The sequence below is a fragment of the Monodelphis domestica genome, chromosome 2 (assembly GCF_027887165.1).
Source record: "Monodelphis domestica isolate mMonDom1 chromosome 2, mMonDom1.pri, whole genome shotgun sequence".
Lineage (NCBI taxonomy): Eukaryota > Metazoa > Chordata > Mammalia > Didelphimorphia > Didelphidae > Monodelphis > Monodelphis domestica.
Window position 1 is genome coordinate 477,892,098 of NC_077228.1, and position 20,949 is coordinate 477,913,046.

The 20,949-nt window shown below is 38.5% G+C and overlaps 1 protein-coding gene across 8 annotated transcripts in view; it reads right to left on the reverse strand.

The window, feature by feature from the left end:
- The window catches only part of AKNAD1 (AKNA domain containing 1), a 64,419-nt gene that overhangs the window by 10,636 nt on the left and 32,834 nt on the right, over positions 1 to 20,949 (reverse strand). For 6 of the 8 annotated variants that reach the window (XR_008916758.1, XR_001627287.2, XR_008916757.1 and 3 more), the window contains 8 exons: positions 17,886 to 18,033; positions 16,993 to 17,189; positions 15,584 to 15,716; positions 9,536 to 9,642; positions 4,006 to 4,115; positions 2,887 to 2,988; positions 2,687 to 2,797; positions 246 to 359 (listed from right to left, as the gene is read on the reverse strand). Coding sequence is in view for 2 of the 8 variants with exons in the window: in XM_016429064.2 (XP_016284550.2) it covers positions 246 to 359; positions 2,687 to 2,797; positions 2,887 to 2,988; positions 4,006 to 4,115; positions 9,536 to 9,642; positions 15,584 to 15,716; positions 16,993 to 17,189; positions 17,886 to 18,033 (1,022 nt within the window). In the remaining 6 variants the exon portion in view is untranslated. Of the gene's footprint in view, positions 1 to 245; positions 383 to 2,686; positions 2,798 to 2,886; positions 2,989 to 4,005; positions 4,116 to 9,535; positions 9,643 to 15,583; positions 15,717 to 16,992; positions 17,190 to 17,885; positions 18,034 to 20,949 lie in introns of those variants that run through there. The other 2 variants (XR_008916759.1, XM_056819162.1) reach the window with 2 other exon arrangements.

Consider the following 20,949-nt stretch of genomic DNA (forward strand, 5'->3'; position numbering starts at 1 on the left):
TTTCTCAAGCTCTTAACTAAAGCAGGATCCAGCTCTGCCCAATGATTGAATATTTGTCCATCACCAGAAGATCCTAAATCTTTTAAAATAGTTCCCAGGTGACTGAAGTGAGGCAGGCAGGCCATCCAAGCCAAATACTTTGACTAAAACAGAGAATACAAATACTAAAATACTTAGTTGCAGCTATGAGTGGGACGACTCTTAACTGACCCTTGCTGTTAAGCAGTGATGAATCGGTGACTCACCAGACTTGCTTTTCTCAGATCTCTTTGATGGTTCCATTTTTGGATGCTCAGACCCCTTCAAGTGCTCGTTTTGTGAAGGCTGAACAGCATTTTCATCCTGTTTGGGGTATGTAACTACCAAGCAAAGAGCCACATGCCTATTTCAGTTATGACAATTGGTGAGAGATTAAAGTTCAAGTTTAGATATTTTTCCCCTGGAACATTCTCATGGACATAACCTACAAACAGTGATGGATAACTTATGGCATGGGTGCAAAAGATGGCACACCCTCTGTGGGCACGCAGCCATCCTCCCCATCGCTCAACCCAGAGTTCATTACATATCACCCATCTCTCTGCCCAGCAGTCCAATGGGAGCGTACAGGGGGTAAGGTGGGCAGCTCACAGGTGGCAGAGCTGGAGGAGAGAGGAGCGCTCAGGCCACTCAGGTCCCCTTCTCTACATTCCTTGAGGACATTCCTCTCTTCACCCACCCCTCTGCCCAGCAAGCCAATATAAGTACTTCTTCCCTCCCCAGTGTGGGGTAAAGAGGGGGTTAGGGAGTACCTGGCACTTGGGGGGGGGCAAGGCACAGCACTTGGTCTGGGTAGATGGGGTGGGGGTGGGGCCCAACACTTCATCTCTAAAAGGTTCACCATCACTGCCCTAGAACAAGGGTTCTTAACAATTTTTGTTAAGGTCACGTTCCACCACCTCGCTTTTGGCAGTTTGATGAAACCTATGAACCTTTTCTCAGAATAATGTTGCTAAAGTATATAACATAAAATGCATGGATTGCAAAGGAAGCTAGTTATATTGAAATTCAGTTACCAAATATCATGGACCCCAGTTTAAGAGCCCTTAATTCAAATAAGTTTCTCAATTGGTGGGACTTCTGACCATGGGATTCTATCAAAAGTACCATATGGAATTAGAAATCAGTCAACTTTACAAACAAGATATTTGGAATCGGAACTGGCTGCAAAATTAATTGTGAAAAGGTGTCCCCTGTGGTAGTAGGATGTAGACAACAATATTAAGAGAGTTGGGTGGCTCATTAGATAGAGATCCAGGCTGGGAGACAGGAAGTCCTGGGTTCAAATCTGACCTTGGACGTTTCCTGACTGTGTGACTTTGGGCAAGTCACTGAACCTCAATCTCCTAGCCCTTACCACTCTTCTGCCTTAGAATTCGTACTTAGAATTGATTGCAAAACAGAAGGTAAAGGTTTAAAAAAATTAGAGTAGTTAAAACTAACACTGTCAAAAAGATAACATTTTTGGAATATTGAAAATGAGGCAGTATCACATATTTTCCCTTTTGTATTTAATTTTTTTAAAGCCTTTCCCCAATAGGCAGGAGGTTTGTACTGACCATTCATCATGAATTCCATCTTTAGCTATTCCATTAATTGAGGACATTTCTAAAGCCTAACATACTCTAAGTCATGATAGGAATGGTTCTTCCATATCTTTAGGACCTATGATTTCACCAGTGAGGGTAATCCCTTTACTGATACAAATCAAGATTCTTGTGACTTAGTAGCTGGTCTTTGAAGGTTGCTGTGGCCAAAAACTTAATGACTCTGTTTCTGGTTTGGTGATGACATTTCCCCAACTTAGCTGGGCTAGTCCTCCACCACTGTCTGCCTGGACTTAGACTCTCCAGCTTGGTAAGACCTCCCAAAGTAGGTGCCTAATTGACAAGACCGTAAAGAATTCAGGTGGCCTTTACTCCACAATGGGGCATCAGAGTAGGACTTTAGTGGTGGAATGGTAACAGGGTAATAGGCATTCCAATAATGACAAAAGTCTGCCATACATCTATACTGTGGTTTTAATTTTTCAAAGCATTTTCCCATGGCTGATTCCTTTCACTCTACCCCAAAACAAAGCCAAGAAAGTCCTTCCTCTCAGTCTAGGACAGTGATGGCAAACCTATGGCATAGGTGCCATAAATGGCACATAGAGCACTTTCTGTGGGCACTCAGCTTCTTTCCCCACCTGCCAGAGTTCATTACTAGAAAGACAGAAGGTCTGGGATGGGAGCTGCTCCCCTTTCCCTTTCCACTGTTGCCTGATGACATTTTTTTCACATAACCCCCCCCCCTCTGCCCAGAAGCCCAATGGGAGCACTTTCTCCCTTCCTTGTGTGTATGTGTGTGTGTGTGTGTGTGTGTGTGTCGGGGGGACATGGCATGTGGTCTGGGGAGGGGGCAACTCCATCTCTAAAAGTTTCACCATCACTGGTCTGGGGTTTAAAGCCTATACCAGGCAGGTATAGTCAGAAATCAATGAATGAAATGTTAGAGACTAGCAGGAGATGAAAAGAGAGCAAGGAGGCATGTCTCCAAGGAGTGATCTGGTAAAATCTATCCCACAGAGCATTTCTCTATTTCTTGTAAGGCTTAATGATATAGATATATATTTAAATGCAACCTTTCAGGCCACCCAAGTACTTACCAGCTGGAGTCAAACTTTGATTCTTGCTTAAAGCACAGAACCGGATAAAGCCATCACATTCATTGAAATTTAAAGGATTCTGACCTGTGCAATTGTATTTATATTGGAATTCTGAAAACAGGAGATGAAAAAAAATCCTTTAGTACTGAGCACATCTGTGCCTCAAGCTAATTTTTTTGGAAGTACTGAATCCATCTTGCCTTTTTCCTGTGATTTGAGACGTTTATTCATACAACTTCTACATTCACCTGTGTTTGAGATATAGCGGGAGTCTGAGAATAAGCTATCTCCTGCATCTGTACCTTAAAAAAAAAAAGTATGTCACACCAGATCAGAGATCTAGAAGGAATCGCAGAGATTTCTAGTCTAGCCATCTATTTCTAGTTCAGTCATCTATTTATAGGTGAGAAAGCTAGGGCTCAGGTATGCTACTCTCCCAAGGTCACTATGATAGCAAGCCTCACAAGCATTGACCTCTTCAACGAGATTTATTTTTCTGAAATATATCTGGGCAAAAAAAATTCTGGGAAGAGGTTTCCTATTATTGAGAGTTAAAAATTAGACATCAAAGACATAAACTTTACAAATGTGTGTTGCTAAGGCAGTATACAGAAAGGAAAAAACCAAAGACCAAATGTTCTTTTGGATCATCTATTGAATGTGGAAAGAATTTTTAGTTTTTGGATTGATGGGAAAGGCTCTAAGATATGCAATTTTATTATTCTAAACAAGCTTTTTATTTTTTTAAAAACCATCTAAAACATATATTGCCAGATTGAAGTCAGTAGAAACCCATTGCCTTATTTACAGTGTGTCCCAAAAGTCTTAAATATACTAAGACTTCTGGGACACCCTCTGTCTATAAATAAAAGAATGGGCAAGAGGAGAGGAAAAGCAAAAGCAAGTAGGTAGTTCAGTATATCATCTAGGGCTGTTGTGAGGAGAAAATGTATTTTTAATACATTTATAACAAGTAAAATTTGTATTTACAAAGCACTTTGTAACCTTTAAACCATGCTACCTGTTATTAAGTTGGAGGAACATGGGGCAGGACAGAGGAACTAAAAGAGGACAGAGAACTAAACCATTTTCATCGCTTATTTGCTTGGGTTAAAACTTTATTTCCTTTTGATGAAAATATTTGTTTATAATTTGTACATGCACATGTCTAGATATCCCACCCTACTCTCCATAAGAGTTCTTTTTAGACAGAAGTAGCCAGCAAACTGGAATACATAATGGAGACACATGAAATTTTGAAAGGCTCCTACCATGTTGAGAAAAGCAAAAATCACTGTTCTGGAGGCATTTCTACTTACAATAAGTGGAATCAGACAAATTAAGATTCATTTCTTTTTCTTGAATAATGACTGAAAACCTTTCACATCTGGGCTTTCTAGAGTCATCTTTTTTCTCCTTTTTCTGGTTCCTAAAAAGGTACATAAAAGCCCACATGCTTTTAGTAAACTGTTCATAATCATCGGAGGGAAAGTATTGGTCAAATTCTAAATATCACCTGTTTTACTTTCCAGTTCATTGTGGAAAACCTGAGCAGTAGAATTTCTGTATCTCTGCTCTGCTGATTCTACTCCCAATTTGGTAATTCAACAAGAAATCATTCTCTATGCCATTTGACTTTCTAGGCATGGTTGGCAATGTTCACAGAGGTAATAAGAGAAGGAGGTGGAGATAAGGAAAGAGAAAGAAAGAAAGAAAGAAAGAAAGAAAGAAAGAAAGAAAGAAAGAAAGAAAGAAAGAAAGAAAGAAAGAAAGAAAGAAAGAAAGAAAGAAAGAAAGAAAGAAAGAAAGAAAGAAAGAAAGAAAGAAAGAAAGAAAGAAAGAAAGAAAGAAAGAAAGAAAGAAAGAAGGAAGGAAGGAAGGAAGGAAGGAAGGAAGGAAGGAAGGAAGGAAGGAAGGAAGGAAGGAAGGAAGGAAGGAAGGAAGGAAGGAAGGAAGAAAAAAAGAAGGAAGGAAAGAAGGAAGGAGGGAGGGAAGACAAACCTAGAGTTTTAAAATTGGGATTTTCATTTTATATACTTTTAGGAAACAAAACCTGTATAAATTGAAGAATTGGCACATGCACCAGGATTATACAGGTCTTTGAGGACCAGTAGTTGCCTAAATTCCACAGATATTATCAGAAAAAAAAGAGGCTGACAAAAAGTAGTGTTTGGGGGGTTTTGTTGTTAGATTAGAAATGTACATCCAAGGATTTAGGAATGACTCTACAGTAATTATTTGTTATTTCAGAAAGCCACCAGAGGGCACTAGAGAGTAGAAGAAATAACGTTAAAAAATAATTGCCCTACCTGTCTCAATTCCCTAGACCTTGTTCTTACCCTAACTCTCCCCCAGGGAATAATTACTAAATCCAATATCTGACCCAAAACCAGAAATGTGGATCCAAAGGGACCCAGAAACTCTGATTGTACACCCATTCTGTACCGTCCCCCACTTTTCCTTAGTATAGAAGCTTCCCTAGGACTATCTGAGCTGGACTAGATTGTTGGCCAATTGGCCACTAAGGATAAGGTTAAGGATAAAATGTCAGATTCCTCCATTCCCCTTTGTGAATTCTTATTCATCTTAAAAATCTCTTCTATTTGTTGTTTGGTTGTGTCTAACTCTTTGGGTCCCCATTTGGTTTTTTCTTGGCAAAGATACTTCAGTAGTTTGCCATTTCCTTCTCCTGCTCATTTGACAGTTGAGGAAACTAAGGCAAACTGGGTTAAGTGACCTGCCTAGCTGGTGAGTCTCTGAGGCCAGATTTGACTCTAGCCCTAGCACTCTATCCACTGTGCCACCTAGCTATGCCATAGCACTATCTATGTTTAACAACCCTATATTTAATTGCATTGACTCTCTTTATAGATATTCTGTACATATATGTGTAGTTTTGTCATTGTCTTCATCTCCCCTATTAGAACTTAAGATCCTTGAGGATAGGAATTGTTTCATTCTTGGGTCGTTTGAATTTCCAGTGTCTGCCACACAGTAGGCACTTAATAAGTGTCTGTCAGTTGATTAATTGATGGATTGGATTGGCTTGCCCATGATGGGAAGCACTGACTCTGAAAGCAGAAAAATGGATGGATTATGGGGCAAGAAACTTGGGAATGGAGTAAAGAATTGGCTTTAGAAGAGGACTTGAAGACATTCCATTGGTCTGGCATCTTAGGTCCCCAGCAACCTGGTCTTAACCTTTGCTTTATTTGAAGTTTTATTAATGCCTTTTAGATAAATGTTTTCCTTCTTCCTTTCTTCTCCTTTTTTTCTTTTCTTTTCTTTTCCATAATTATTTTCCATCCCCCACTGAACCCTCCTCATAGAATAAAGAAAAATACGTAAGCAAGACCAACAGACAGTGGTCATGTCTGACAGCACAGACCACATTCTACATCTGTAGATCCCCACCTCTCTTGGACTGTTGGAGAAGAGGATAATATTTAGAGGGATGAGGTCATGAGAAAGCCTCAGATAGCTATGGGGCTGAGACCAGAATTGCCTGGTCAAGCTGGTTAATAAGGTAAGAGGAACCTGTGACAGATCATCATTTGCCTCACTCTTTTTGTAATTACCTCCCTGTAGGAAGAATTACTCTCCAAGACCAGACCCTTTCCCTGCCCTCAGAAAATTCTTTCCTCTTGAGTCACTTGTTTTTATGCCCTTCATGCTCCGTCTCCACTTCCTTCTTTTGGGGCATTTGAGCATACCCTCCTTAAAGGAGAAAAGGCTAGGAAGTACTGAGCTGAGTTGTGATGATAAAATAAGATCATATTTGTAGAGTGATTTGCAAACAGTAAAGCATTATATTAACTATGATGATTATTGATGTGAGGATGATCATGATGACGGTTTTGACTTTAAAAGTCAAACCGAGGGATTTACTTTTCCTCCCAGAGGCCATATATAAAAATCTACTAAAATTAGGACAGCTAGGTGGTTCAGTGGATTGAAAGCCAGGCCCAGATATGGGAGGTCCTGGGTTCAAATCTTGCCTCAGACACTTTCTAACTATGTGACCCTGGGCAAATCACTTAACTGCCACTGCCTAGCCCTTAACTCTTCTGCCTTAGAACCAATCCACAGTATTGATTCTAAGATGGAAGGTAAGGGTTAAAAAACCCCAAAACTACTAGAATTGACCTAGTAAGAGGAGTCACACTGTCAGAGCTACATGTAAGATGTATAATTAGAATTTGCTCCTCAGGACTCTAAATCCCAGTTTCCCATGTTCCTTCTCACTTTACATGCCAAACGTAGGGAGGATATAAGTTTTGTGTAGCTCCACCTTCACACATTTTCCCCTGATCATAGCCAGGAAAGCAGGTTTTATTCAGGCTTTGACTTTTGTTCTTGTATTTTTTCTTCTACTTTGTATAATTGAAAATCTGTTACCCTAAAAAAAGGACTACATTTCCCAGGAGCCCACTGACTTCCTGTCATTATGTACTTCCTGTAGACAGGGGATATTAGCCAGTGGGTTGGCGGGCCTCAAGCTTTTTGACTTCCTGTCAGTGAGCATGGTGGTGGTAAGCAAGGGTTTGAACTGGATGATCAGCCATGGGCACATAGTCTTTATTTTGTATCCCTTTATTTCTAATGATCACTCATCTCCTAAAATATATTTTATTATTGCACATTAATTTTAAATTTTACAACTTCAAGTGATTATTAATAAACCTTATAAAATATAATACTTGGAGTTACTGGATATTAATTTTAATCTTACAAAGGGAATCCCTTTGACAACTCAAGACCTGTGAATTTCAGTCCTTTCCTTCTATTAATCATCTCATGTTTGTTCCGCCTATAGCTTGCTCTATATATATTTGTTTGTAACTTGACTCTTCCATGAGACTGTAAATTCCTTGAGGGCACATAGTAGGTATTTAATAAATGTTTATTATTTGGAATAGGAATGCAGATGAAAGTATATGGTTTTTTGCTTGTTAATCTGGGTATATGTTTTGGGGTTTGGGTTTTATAAGATTATTCACTTAAAAAATGAACAATATGGAAATGTTCTGTGTGATAATGCATATCTAACCCAAATTGAATTGCTTGCCAGATCTAGGAGTAGGGAGGGAAGACAATTTGGATCATATAATTTCAGAAAACTTCTGTGGAAATGTGTTATTACATGTTATTGGTAAAAATAAGGAAATGTTTATTGATCTGTTGGCAGCAATACTTAGTAGGAAGAGCTGGAGTGGTAAGAGACCCACTGCAACAATTTAGGTGTAAGGCGAAGAACCAAAGAGAGAAGTCTGTGAGAGGAGAGACATTGGAGAGACAATGTGAAAGCAGAAATGGCAAGATCTGGAAACTGACTGCATATGGAGAATGAGGAAGGGTGAAGAGTCCAGGACAATGAGGCTATGAACCAGGGAAAACATAGTGGGGCTGCCCTCAGCCAAAAAATGGAAATCATGGACAAGGAGATGGCCTGGGGAGATGGGTTCAGATTCTGGCTTCAACATTTATAATGTCTGCTAGTGACATCATTTCCCAAAGCTCTGGTTTGCTCATCTGCAGAAGGATGATAATGTTCATGGTAACTATCCCACAGGTTGTTGTGGGGAAAGCCTGAAATATTGTAATGATGACAACTGTTACCATTATCACTTCAGGCATTAATAAATAAAAAATGTTTATTGAGTCCCATCTCTCTAGGATGGTTGAAATATGGGTCTGCCTGAAAGCAGGAAGGCAGCCTTCAAGGTCACCTCCTGCCTCAAGATGCTACGACACAAAATAGTCATTCAAAACTTGTGTTTCTGAAAAATTCTATTTAATAATCAAAAATACAGATTCTGGTTTCTTTCCAATAAGAAGATAGTAATTATAGTGGTTGAATCTGATTTTTAACTTTTAAAGTCCATCTCTTGCCCAACACACACACACACACACACACACACACACACACACACACACACACACACACACACACTGTTCAGTTTAAAGATTGGAACTAACTTGAGATCTCTGTTCCTTTCCTAATCCTTCTTAACAAATATTCTATATGTTTAGACCTGAGAATTTGAAAAAGAAAATCATAGAGCTCATGGAAAATCTAACCAAAGCATTAAAGAAATAGCCAAAGATAAAGTGTGTCTCCACATAAATCTGAATCATCAGGGTCTCTTTGTTAAATGTTTAAAAGGTGACTCAGTGAATAGGTATTGTTAATACTAACATTCAAAAGGAGGGTTCTGTTGACTGTCAGTCAAGTGGACTTCGAGTGGAGGGCCACCTGAGGTGACACACAGTTGTTTGGGGCACAATAATCACCTTGCCACTTTTTAGAGGAAGTAACTTGGTAAAAAGCTTCTGACATCAGCAGCCTATTCCAGGGTTGGAATGTTTTCTAACAGGAATCGTCAGTCTTTCAACCTGGGCACCTGCCTCACCCCTGACCTTCCATTGGACAATTAAAGCCAAACTTGGGTATTAGTCCATGAGGCATCATTAATTAGGTTTGAGGAGGTGTGCCTGCCTCCGTGGAAGACCCACACCAACGATAATCCTCCCACATGTTATAATAATGTGATTGCTCTACTACATATCTCTAGAATGACAACAGGGATAGCCTTAACTTAGAAAGACAGAACCTTTCATTTTAAAATGACAGCCTTGACCCACATTCTTTCTGGAATAACCTCAATACCAGTCAATGTCTTGACCATTGTTTTAATGGGGAAAGAAAATTTGAAAGATGATGTTCAGGATCCTGTATTCAAATAGCTGAGCTGAAAATAGAAGCTTGGTCTTGACACCCCTTAGATTTATTCTATTTGCTATTACATAACTCCCTCCTCTTTGGTGATTCATGGGATAAGCCCTTACCTTTCAGGGAGTTCATGATCAGAGTGCCAGTCTTGCCTCATTACAGATTGCTTAATGGACTGCAAGCTTTCAGGAATATCATCTTCTTCCAGAGAAGAGAAGGCTTTCTGCACCCAAAGTAAAACATGCTGGTTTAAGGAACACTGACTCATCCCCATTGCTTCAAGCTTTTTATTTTTTTCTTTTTGCTGAATAACACTGACTCATATGAAGTGATAGGATCATGGGATTTAGAGGTGGGAGTCACCTTAGAGCTTAACTAATAGAATCTTTTATTTTTCAAGTGAGGAAACTGAGGCCCAGAAATGCAAAGTGATTTGTTCAAGACCAATACAGCTAAGCAAGTAGCCTATGATTACTGATATATGAAGTGGAAGGAAAGAAAATAAATATTTATATAGGGGGCAGCTGGGTGACTCAGTGGATAGAGAGTCAAGCCTAGAGATGGGAGGTCTTGGGTTCAAATCTGACCTCAGACACTTCCCAGCTGTGTGACCCTGGGCAAGTCACTTAACTCCAATTACCTAGCCCTTACCACTTTTCTGTCTTGGAAGCAATACACAAGATTGAGTCTAAGACAGAAAGTAAGGATTTATATATAAATACATATTATTTATACAAATTTATATATATATATTCATATATATGGTTATAAATAGTGCAGTGTTAGCCACATATATATATGTATATATTATTTCATTATTTCATTTGATCCTTATAACAGCCCTGCAAGGTATAACAGTAAACTATTCTCATTTTGCATTTGAGAAAACTAAGGCAAATTGAGGTTGTGATTTTCCCAGTCACACAATTAATCCTTTCCGTAGCCTGATTTGAACTCTGCTTGACTCCAGGTCCAGATCTCTCTCCACTGTACCACCTAGAAATTCCAAGATGCTATCTTGATTCAAAATCATCCGGCATGAAAAGGTGTGTTGTCAAATCTACCTATTTTCTGGCACAATATATTCCTGCCACTGGAAACTTTTTTTGACATTTGACTTCTTGGAAAAATTCTAAACAAGGTCAGAAACTTCCACTCAAGTCCAACTGTGGTGCCTCGTAGGAGCACCCAGAAAAGGTCTTGAGTTCTTGAAGGTCACATTGGCAGACCACAAACTCTTACAGGTTTTTTCCAACTGGAAAGGTTTTACCTGCAGGCCTTCGGTCAGATTGCCAACAATGGACCAGGCTAACTAAGCATGGAAATGTTTAAAACCAGAAGGTTGGCCATCAGACAGGTGGTGATTATTTTTTGGTAAGAAAAGCAAACTCCAGAGTTCTCTAATACAGCAAAGGATCAGTGATTTTTTTGATATGAATATATATTCCCTCCAACCATGGTGAAAACTACCTTTCATCAATCAATCAACAAGAATTTATTAAATACTTGGTTGGTTGTTGTCCTTTCTACTCAAAGAGGTGCAAAATGACATCACCGGTGATAGGCACACAAATTGGACTTTGGTAAGGTTGCCCAAAGTCTCACACTCTTCCAGAGTTTTAGCAAAGTCCAATGGCAAGACAAAAGTCAAGATGGCTGGCAATGTTTTAGGATGCAGTGAGTGACCTTGGCTTCTCTGATGTCTAACCAAGCTCTAAGTACTCCAAAGTGTCTACTTCCACCATCTTCATGGCTGTTGGAAAAAATTATTCTCATCCACCCCTTCTGCTGGGGGAAGTCTTCATATGCCCGGGGCAGACACCTCACTAACTCACTGATGGGTTTGGGACCTGTTGGTTACCCTCAACCTGGTTTAGCCAACCTGACCAGGCAGTTTACCAGAGTGTGGCACTGTGCATGCTACAGTTTCCTGGAGCCACAGGGGAAAGTTGGGTGGCAGGCAAACGCCAGAGGAAACCAGCCTTGAAAAGGACTTGAGATGCCCTCACAATAGAGGTATTCGTTTTCCCTCAACACCCCATATGCCTTATTAAATGCTTATTATGTGCTCAGTGTTGGGGATATAAGGAAAGATAAAATCAGTGTCTTCCTTCAAGGAGCTCACATGGAATCTTTCAAAGGACTTTCCAGTTTCCCAAAGGAAATCCAATCTACTTTCTTCCTCTCATTCAATTCTTAGTCTAGATCATTGTTTACTTACATTGTCTAGCCAAGATATGGTTACTGATTGGTTCACCTTAAAAATGCATATCCAAATCTAGATAATAGCATTCTTCATCTTTCTGGTTTTTGTCCTGTGTGGTCAGTTCAAGTTCTTTTGAGTAATTATGGTTGTCATTTAGGAAGTTCTTCAGTATTCTTGGATTGCTGGAATCAGCACAATATCAACTGCAACCAGGAAAACCCAGAGGACTTCACCATCTCTAGAGATTCCTCCTTGGATATGGATTCTAACAATGGCTCTCCTCAGTGAGACACACTTGGCCCCACTGTTTGCTGCCTCCCTCACTATGAATAACCAGGAGGATATCAAATAGAGAATCTCCATTATGTTTTTATATAAAGCACTACACAGGTAAATATTATTTGGGGAAATAGTTTACATGGACATACTTGGTTGTAAGAGAGTCCTCTATTTTTTTTATATAGTTTGGCAAGCTAGAAACACAATGAGATCTTGTGTTGTCTATACCTTAAGAAGTACTTTGGTACAGTAGAAAAGGGAAATAGCCTTAAAGTGGCTGACACTGGGTTCAATCCTGCCTTGAATCCTTATTACTAATAAGTAGTGACTTTAGACAAATTACTTAATCTCCTTGAACCTCAGTTTCCTCATCTGGAAAATGAAAGGGCAGGACTAAATGATCTTTGATGTTCCTTCTAGCCCAGATCTATGATCCTTTCAATCAATTGTAAGCTAGCAAAGATGTGTCTACTCTAGAATATCTCTTGCAAAAAAAGCTGTCTAGGGTCTTCTTATACCGTCATCCAATGCATCCTCATTATATGTGTCAGATATTCTCATAAAATGTTACACGGATGGGAAATAGATACTTTACCTTTTTTCTTTTTCATTTTTCTAGCTTTGTATTAAAATGATTTTTGTTCTGAAAAAGGCAATGAATGATATGACTTCACAGAGATAGCTAATTCAGGAATGATTCTCACTTGAATACCAAGTCACATCCTAATTGTTAAAAAAGAAATGATTTCCTTTTATTGTGGTGTTATTCACTGTTATTCACCATCTCTCTAGTCTTTTCATCACATACAGATAGGAAGTTTCTGTGTAGCACACAAGCATTCAGTTTCTCATATTCCTCATGCCTGAGCCACTTTTTCCAAATATTTGTTACTGGGCTCACCTATACACATTTTAAATGGAAAACTCCAAATATCAAAGTGTACTAAATTTGGAGGGTCTTATCTGGTTTATCATAGAATTTCTCTACCTCCTCCTCATCTATAAGGGATGTGTCTAAAAGCGGAGATTGTTTTCATGAGGGAGAGATCTTTTCCCAAATATTGGTCATAAGCACATGCCTAATAAGGTGGTCAAATATCATGGCATGATATTTCTTGACTACCCACTGAACTACCTTGATTTGCCTAATTTTAGATCCTGTTTAGGGAAAATAAAAGAAGCACAGAGACAGCTAGGTGGCCAAGTAGGTAGACTTCTGGGCCTGGAGTCAAGAAGACCTAAGTATATATATCAAGCCTTAGACATGAACTAGCTGTATGATCTTGGGCAAGTCACTTAATCTCTGTTTTAGGGAAGAAACTAGGTGGCACAGTGACTTGAATTCAAATCTGGTCTCAGATAATTAGTAGCTGTGTGACCCTGGGAAAGTCATTTAACTTCCATTTCCTTAACCCACTGAAGAAAGAAATGGCAAATCACTCCAGCATCTTTGCCAAGAAAATCCCATGGTCAATATGGTCCATTGGGTTATGAAGAGTCAGACTCAACTGAACAATAATAACAAAAAAGAAGTATGGTTAGTCTAAGGCTCTTCTGATTGTTCCTCCTCCAGTGAGATTTGTGATAGTAGCTGCCATGTTCCCTGGGAGATGACCAGGGAAGTGAAACCAAATTATTAAAAAACTCAGATGGAGATGATGGCTCATCCATTCCTATCTTGGGTGACTCTTGTCCATGTCCTCCCAGAAGTTCAGAACAGGAGGTCCACACAATGTGCCAAAGGCCTTCCTTGATTTCTTCCCAACATCTCTGAGTGCACCAATGAAGCCCTCTGGTTGTTGCCCTGCCATCCATAGTTCTTACCAAATGACCAGTTCATCTTTTCTTCCTATCAAATAATTCTTTAATGACATCCTTTATTCCTTTTCATCTGTGATTACTTGTTCATTATGTATTGCAGCTTGTACACCTCTCTGTTCTCCTCTATGTGATACTAATTTTATTAATTCTTTGAAGTCAGTAGCATACTGCCATTTAACGGCATTGGTAAGATGTTACTATTGAAAAGATTACTCAACTAACTGCCCCTGTTCTTTTATCTTTTGAGGAATCTTGGGATAGTTTGATGCATTGGACGGGAGACATCTTGTTATAAAAGAGTCTATAAGGAAGCCTTATTTACTGATTCAAACACTTTGTAACCCACAAAAGATAAGAATGTTGGGATCCTCTAATTTCTACACCTTCTGCTTAATAGTGAATGGATAAAAATGTCATTTGTTGTTGAATATCACTTTTGAATAAGTCTGCTTATTTCCCTTCTAATTCCTTGAGGACATCTTCAATTCATGTACAGATACTCATTAACATTTTCTATAGCTGGAAGAGCATAAGTTGGTAGTTGATCTCTAAATTGTCCTTTCTTTTTGTATTAATAAAGTTAGAGATTTCTCCAACACCTTCTGTATCTTGCCCTTCTTTAGATACCTTGGGTACCAGTCCCCTTGACACCCTCCCAATTGTAATCCAGCCAACCATCAGGCTCTGTGTATGTTTGATCCAGTCCAGCTGGATCAACCTCTGAGATGTTAAAAAAAATGAAAAATAGTTAGCAATGGGAGGCAAAGATAGGTCATTAAGCCTGCCTATTGTCTTTAGTTTCCTCCTCCCTAATATCAGGATATCCTCAATGCATATATAGGCTATTCTTTATAACCTAATTTTAGTACCATAAGGCACTAGAAATACTTCATCATAGCTAACTATGCACATACATATCATCTCTATGTATTTATCTACATGCTTGTGTGTGTAAATAAAATGTCAAGAGAGTAGTTTCAGGCAGTGTGGTGGAAAGAGGGAAAGAGTGATAAATTTAGAACCAGAAGACTGGTTCAAATTGCTTCTCTGTCACCTATTTCCTGGGTGACTTTGAACAAGACACTGAACATTTCCTTGGGTTTCTGTTTCTTCAACTATGTATAATTACTCCCAGACTTCTCTCCTCATCCCAAAATTCCTTTTCTGTTTCTGTGCATTCTTATGTTTTTGTATATAAGTTTTTGTAACTCCTCCCTCTCTCTCTCTTTTTCCTGTGTGCAATGCTGGAAAAGTGGGTTTTCTTTACTGAGGTTTTTTCTTCCCTTGCTTCAAGTTTTTTATTATTAATAACTTCTATCAATATAATACTTGGAGTATTGAATATGAAATTTTAAAATCTACATCTATAACCATGTTGGAGAACCTATGGCACATATGCCAGAGGGGACTGCTCCCTTTTCCCTCTACACTGTACCTGAGGACATTTTTTCATATCACCCACCCCTCTGTCCAGCAGACCAATGGGAAAAGTACCTCCCTCCCCTGTCTTGGGTAAGGGAGCAACACACATATAGCTTGAGGCTACAGTTTGGACGCTCAGTTTCTAAAAGATTCGCCATCACTGATCTAAAAATAAAACAAGTGGAATGCTAGACGACCTACAAGGCCCTTCCCAACTTCAAGGCAATGACTCTATGATTCTGTGACCCCTGGGGTCCCTTTTCTACTTTGAATCATATGAATCTATGACCAAATTATTCATCTTAATTACACCAACTTCACATTCACATTTCACAAAACCAGTTGGGGTTAAGGACTCAGTTTAGACAGAAAGGAGTCAAAACAAGCTCATTCCTTGAGAACAATTGAACATCTTTCCCCCAACCAGTCTTCCTACCATTAAATCCGATGAAAGCTTCACTGCCAGCTGATTTGTCTCCAGCGGAGACAATTTTGCACTTTCTTCCTTGGAAACAAGCTTTGGAGCATCTTCATCTAAAGTAGCATCTCTCCTGGGTAACCCGAGGTAGCTAGCAGAAAAGCATTTAGAACTGTGTTACTAGTGGCTCCCGCAGAAAGCAGCAGTCAGTACTTAATGGGCCCTAGGAGTCAAGCCCATCTTTTGGAGCCTCTGCCTTTAACCCAGAGTGACTCCAGTATTAGAAAGGTGAGGTTCCTGTCCTCCTGAAGTATAAAGGGACTGGTCTAATGCTTCACTTCCCCAGGAAGGAAGATGAGACTTTCCTTCCCACCAGAGAGCAAAGATGTCAGTTTCCCAAAGGGAGAAGCCTCGAATCCCAGCCCCAAACTCACTTCCATTCATATATTCCTTCCAAGTATACAAAGTGCTTTCTGCTCAACAAAACTGGAAGGCAAGTAGTAAAGTTCAGAAGTCTAAAAGCATTTGCTCAGAATCATAGAATGATATTAATACAATGATATATTAGTAATCATATTATTAATCAACCTCACAGAGATGTTTTAAGGATAAAATGAGATGTTATTCATAAAGTGCTCTATCAATTTAAAAGTAACATATAGTTATTATTTATTGTTTTATGTATTATTCTATGTTATTAATATATTTACTATATATGTTCTATATCATTATATTATATAATTCTTATTACCCAGAATGCTCTAATGCCAAGGTTGGGGTTCTTTCTATTATACTAAGATAGTAATAATCATAGGTCTAGAGATGGAAGGAACCTTAGTCTAACTTTAATTTTATAGATAAGGAAACTGAGGCTGAGGTTAAATAATTTGCCCAAGGTCACATGTTTTAGTGGCAGAACCAGTCTTAGGTCTCATTAATCTAAGTTCAAAACTCTATCTAATGTACCAGGTGGCTTCTCATGATAGATGCCTGGAGCTAGGTGGCACAGTAGATAGAAGGCTGGATCTAGAGTCAGGAAGATCTCAGTTCAAATCTGGTCTCAGACACTTCCTCACTGCATGATTCAGGGCAAGTCGCTCTGTTTGCCTCATTTTCCACAACTATAAAATGGGGAATCATGAAAGCACTTCTCTCACAGAATTGTTGTGAGGATCAAATGAGATAATATTTGCAAAGTGCTTGGCATATAGTAAGTTCTTAATAAATGTTTATTCTCTTCCCCTTTGCTTGTGACATTTCCAAGTTATGGAATGGCTTCAAGTAGACTATTCGTGCCATCTTCAATTTATAACTTGTGAAAAAAATATTTACTTTGCTTCTTTACATACTAGAGAAATAGTATTTGAGGAAGTGGGTCTCCATTTGAATTCCTCTTGACTTCAGCAGCTGAGAAATGAAATACTCACACCTGAGGGTAGAGTTCACAAAGGCAATCTTGTGGAGGCTCCTGGATCTTTGCCAGAATGACTTCTTTCTTATTAACACTCTCATCCTTAGGAAAAGGGATAAGAGTGTTTCCTTGATCTTGTTTCCCAGGATCAAGAAGCTTTATTTCATGGTCAGATTTTCCTGAAGGACCATGCCCATTTTCTTGTTTTGGGACCTGAACAAAAAAAAAAATAACTGTAGTCAATGAATCAGTGGACTCTTCCAAGATGGAAGGCTAAATAAATGAAGCCAATCAGAACACTCCAGAATAAGGACTCTAATGTGATACAATCTGTGGTTCTTAAGTGCTGACCAAAGGCATTTTATCTGCAGATTCTGCAAAACTTCCCCAAGATTTCCATTTAATTTCTTATGCCAACCTGTGATTTATCAAAACTACAATGGAGAAAGTTGTGATGTGGAAGGGATACCTGTATTTGAATCCACATAAAGTGCCTCTGAAAAAGTCTTCTCACTGGAAAAGTAGAGGAGATGCTCTGCCCATGCATCATTTTCCACTACATGAGTTTGACTCTACTATGAAGTTGTTTTTTCTTAGGAAATTGCCATAAGAAAACTTGTCACTATTCTCTCTGGAGTGAGAATAGCTTTTTCATTGGTATTTTATCCACATAAACAGTCTTTGGTCGTGCCCTAGTCATCCTAAACCCATGGGCTTTTTGAAGATGAACAGTTGAATTAATTTCCAAGACCTCGAAATGGTTCTGTTTTAGGCAAGAGGATTCACGGAACATTTGAAAGTTAAGTTTTCATCACAAAGAAATAAAATAGCAATTTGTTGAATTAAGATCCAACAATATATAAATATAATTTTCCTAGTAGCACATTATATAATAAATTGCTGGATTACCTCATTTGGTAGTGGACATAATGCAAAGTTCAAGATATCCAGAGCATCCAAGGAACTTAAAGGAATAGAACCAGATGTGCTTTCATCAATTCTGTCCCTGATATTTTCAAGGAGCATTTCAATCTTAAAAATTTCACCTTCAACTTTTCTAAACAAGAAAACAGATATTATATTATATTACATTATATAATGCAATTAAATCTGATATAAACTGATGAGGCAATTTGGAATATTCTAATTAATAAAAGCAGTTTCTGAATATCATACAAGTTTAATCATAGTTCATAGAAAGAAATTACAAATTAGCCCATTCCATGATTAGGGCCCTATTTGTTGTTGAAAAGATTGGGATTCCAGTCCTCACTCTAGTCTCCTCTACTAACAAGTCACTTAACTTTTCTGGAACTTGGTTGCTTAATTTGTGACATGAGGAGAATAATATCCTATCTGTAAAGAGCTGGATCAGATCCTCTGACAAATAATGTTAGCTTAAAAACTGTACCTTGATTATAAATGTCCATAACATGAAAATATATTTTAATGTTAATTTTAAAATATTTTTCCACATTTACATAATTCGTTTTCTTTCCCTCTTCTCTTACCTCCCCCCTCCCACAGCCAACAAGCAATTCCACTGGGTTGTACAAATGTTATCAAATTGATACCTATTTCCATATTATTCCTTTTTGTTATAGAGTGATCTTTTAAAGCCTAAACCCCAAATCACATACCCATATATACATGTGATAAGTGATGTCATATATTTTGCTTTTGCATTTCTACTTCCATTCTACTTCCAGAGTTCTTTCTCTCAATGTGGATAGCATTCTTTCTCTTAAGTCCTTCAGGAGTGTCCTGGCTTCAAAGATCCCAATTTTGGGGACCAAAACCCACTATTTGATAAAAACTGCTGGGAAAATTGGAAGACAGTGTGGGAGAGATTAGGTTTGGATCAACACCTCACACCCTACACCAAGATAAACTCAGAATGGGTGAATGACCTCAATATAAAGAAGGAATCTATAAGCAAATTAGGTGAACACAGAATAGTATACTTGTCAGATCTTTGGGAAAGAAAAGACTTTAAAACCAAGCAAGAGCTAGAAAAAAAATCACAAAATGTAAAATCAATAATTTTGATTACATCAAATTAAAAAGGTTTTGTACAAACAAAGCTAATGCTTCCAAAATTAGAAGGGAAGCAACAAATAGGGAAACAATCCTCATTACAAAAACCTCTGACAAAGGTCTAATTACTCAAATTTATAAAGAGCTAAACCAATTGTACAAAAAATCAAGCCCTTCTCCAATTGATAAATGGGCAAGGGACATGAATACACAATTTTCAGTTCAAGAAATCAAAACTATTAATAAACACATGAAAAAGTGTTCTAAATCTCTTATAATCAGAGAAATGCAAATCAAAACAACTCTGAGGTATCACCTCACACCTAGCAGATTGGCCAACATGACAGCAAAGGAAAGTAATGAATGCTGGAGGGGATGTGGCAAAGTCAGCACATTAATGCATTGCTGGTAGAGTTGTGAATTGATCCAACCACTCTGGAGGGCAATTTGGAACTATGCCCAAAGGGTGATAAAAGACTGTCTGCCCTTTGATCCAGCCACAGCACTGCTGGGTTTGTACCCCAAAGAGAAAATAAGTAAAAAGACTTGTACAAGAATATTCATAGCTGTGCTCTTTGTGGTGGCCAAAAATTGGAAAATGAGGGGATGCCCATCAATTGGGGAATGGCTGAACAAATTGTGGTATATGTTGGTGATGGAATACTATTGTGCTCAAAGGAATAATAAAGTGGAGGAATTCCATGGAGACTGGAACAACCTCCAGGAAGTGATGCAGAGCGAGAGGAGCAGAACCAGGAGAACATTGTACACAGAGACTGACACACTGTGGTACAATAGAATATAATGGACTTATCCATTAGTGGCAGTGCAGTGATCCAGAACAACTTGGAGGAATCTACGAGAAAAACCACTATCCACATTCAGTGGAAAAACTGTGGGAGTAAAAACACAGAAGAAAAACAACTGCTTGATTACATGGGTTAAAGGGATATAGTTGGGGATGTAGACTCTAAATGAACATCCTAGTGCAAACAACAACATGGAAATAGGGTCTGATCAAGGACACAAGTAATACCCAGTGAAATTGCATGTCAGCTATGGGAAGGGTGGGCGGAGGGAAGGGAGGGAAATAATGTGATTATTGTAACCAAGGAATAATGTTCTAAATTGACTAAACTAATTCAAATGGAAAGAAAAAAAAAGGAGTGTCCTGGCTTGTTTTATTGCTCCTAGTAGCAAAGTCCATTACATTGGGTTATTCCACAATCATAACATGAAAATATTGAATGAACCTGGACCCCTGACTTGAAACGTAAGACAGAACAATTCATAAGTGAAATCGAAGCACCTTTGTCCTTACTGACACTAATGATAGTAATGAGCTAAAATCATCTTAGTTCAAATATCACATAATTATGAAAATATGTCCTAAGACCATATGTGGATATATGTAGTTATATATACATATGTGTGCAATGTTGGGGTATATATAAGTAATATGCATACATATTTGTGGGTGTATATATACTATTTATTCCAGTTAATATCAAATACACAAATTGGGTCCTATTAAACTTCTTTTCATGAGGGAAATTCTGCTTTGTTTACAGAGGACAGAGTCTTCTGAGATATGGGCACACTGTGTTGGATGGTCCTGTGCCTCTCATGTCTCAAAATTGATACCAGAGAGACCTTTAGAGTATTCTGTGTCACTGCACTCTATAAGCAAAGAAGAATTATAGTAGCTCAAAAGAAACACAAGACATCCAAATGTAGAGATATTTTCATCCCAAATATTAATAGAGGCTATTTGTGCCCAATCTATAGTAGAGTCTCCCAAACTTGTATTGGTCTGATCAGTCACAGATGGACACATTGGACACTGACCCCAATATAGCGATGCCATTTTGGTCTACTACAAATATGAAAGGCAACCACCACCAATAACAACAGCCATTTCTGAGAGTTAACTATT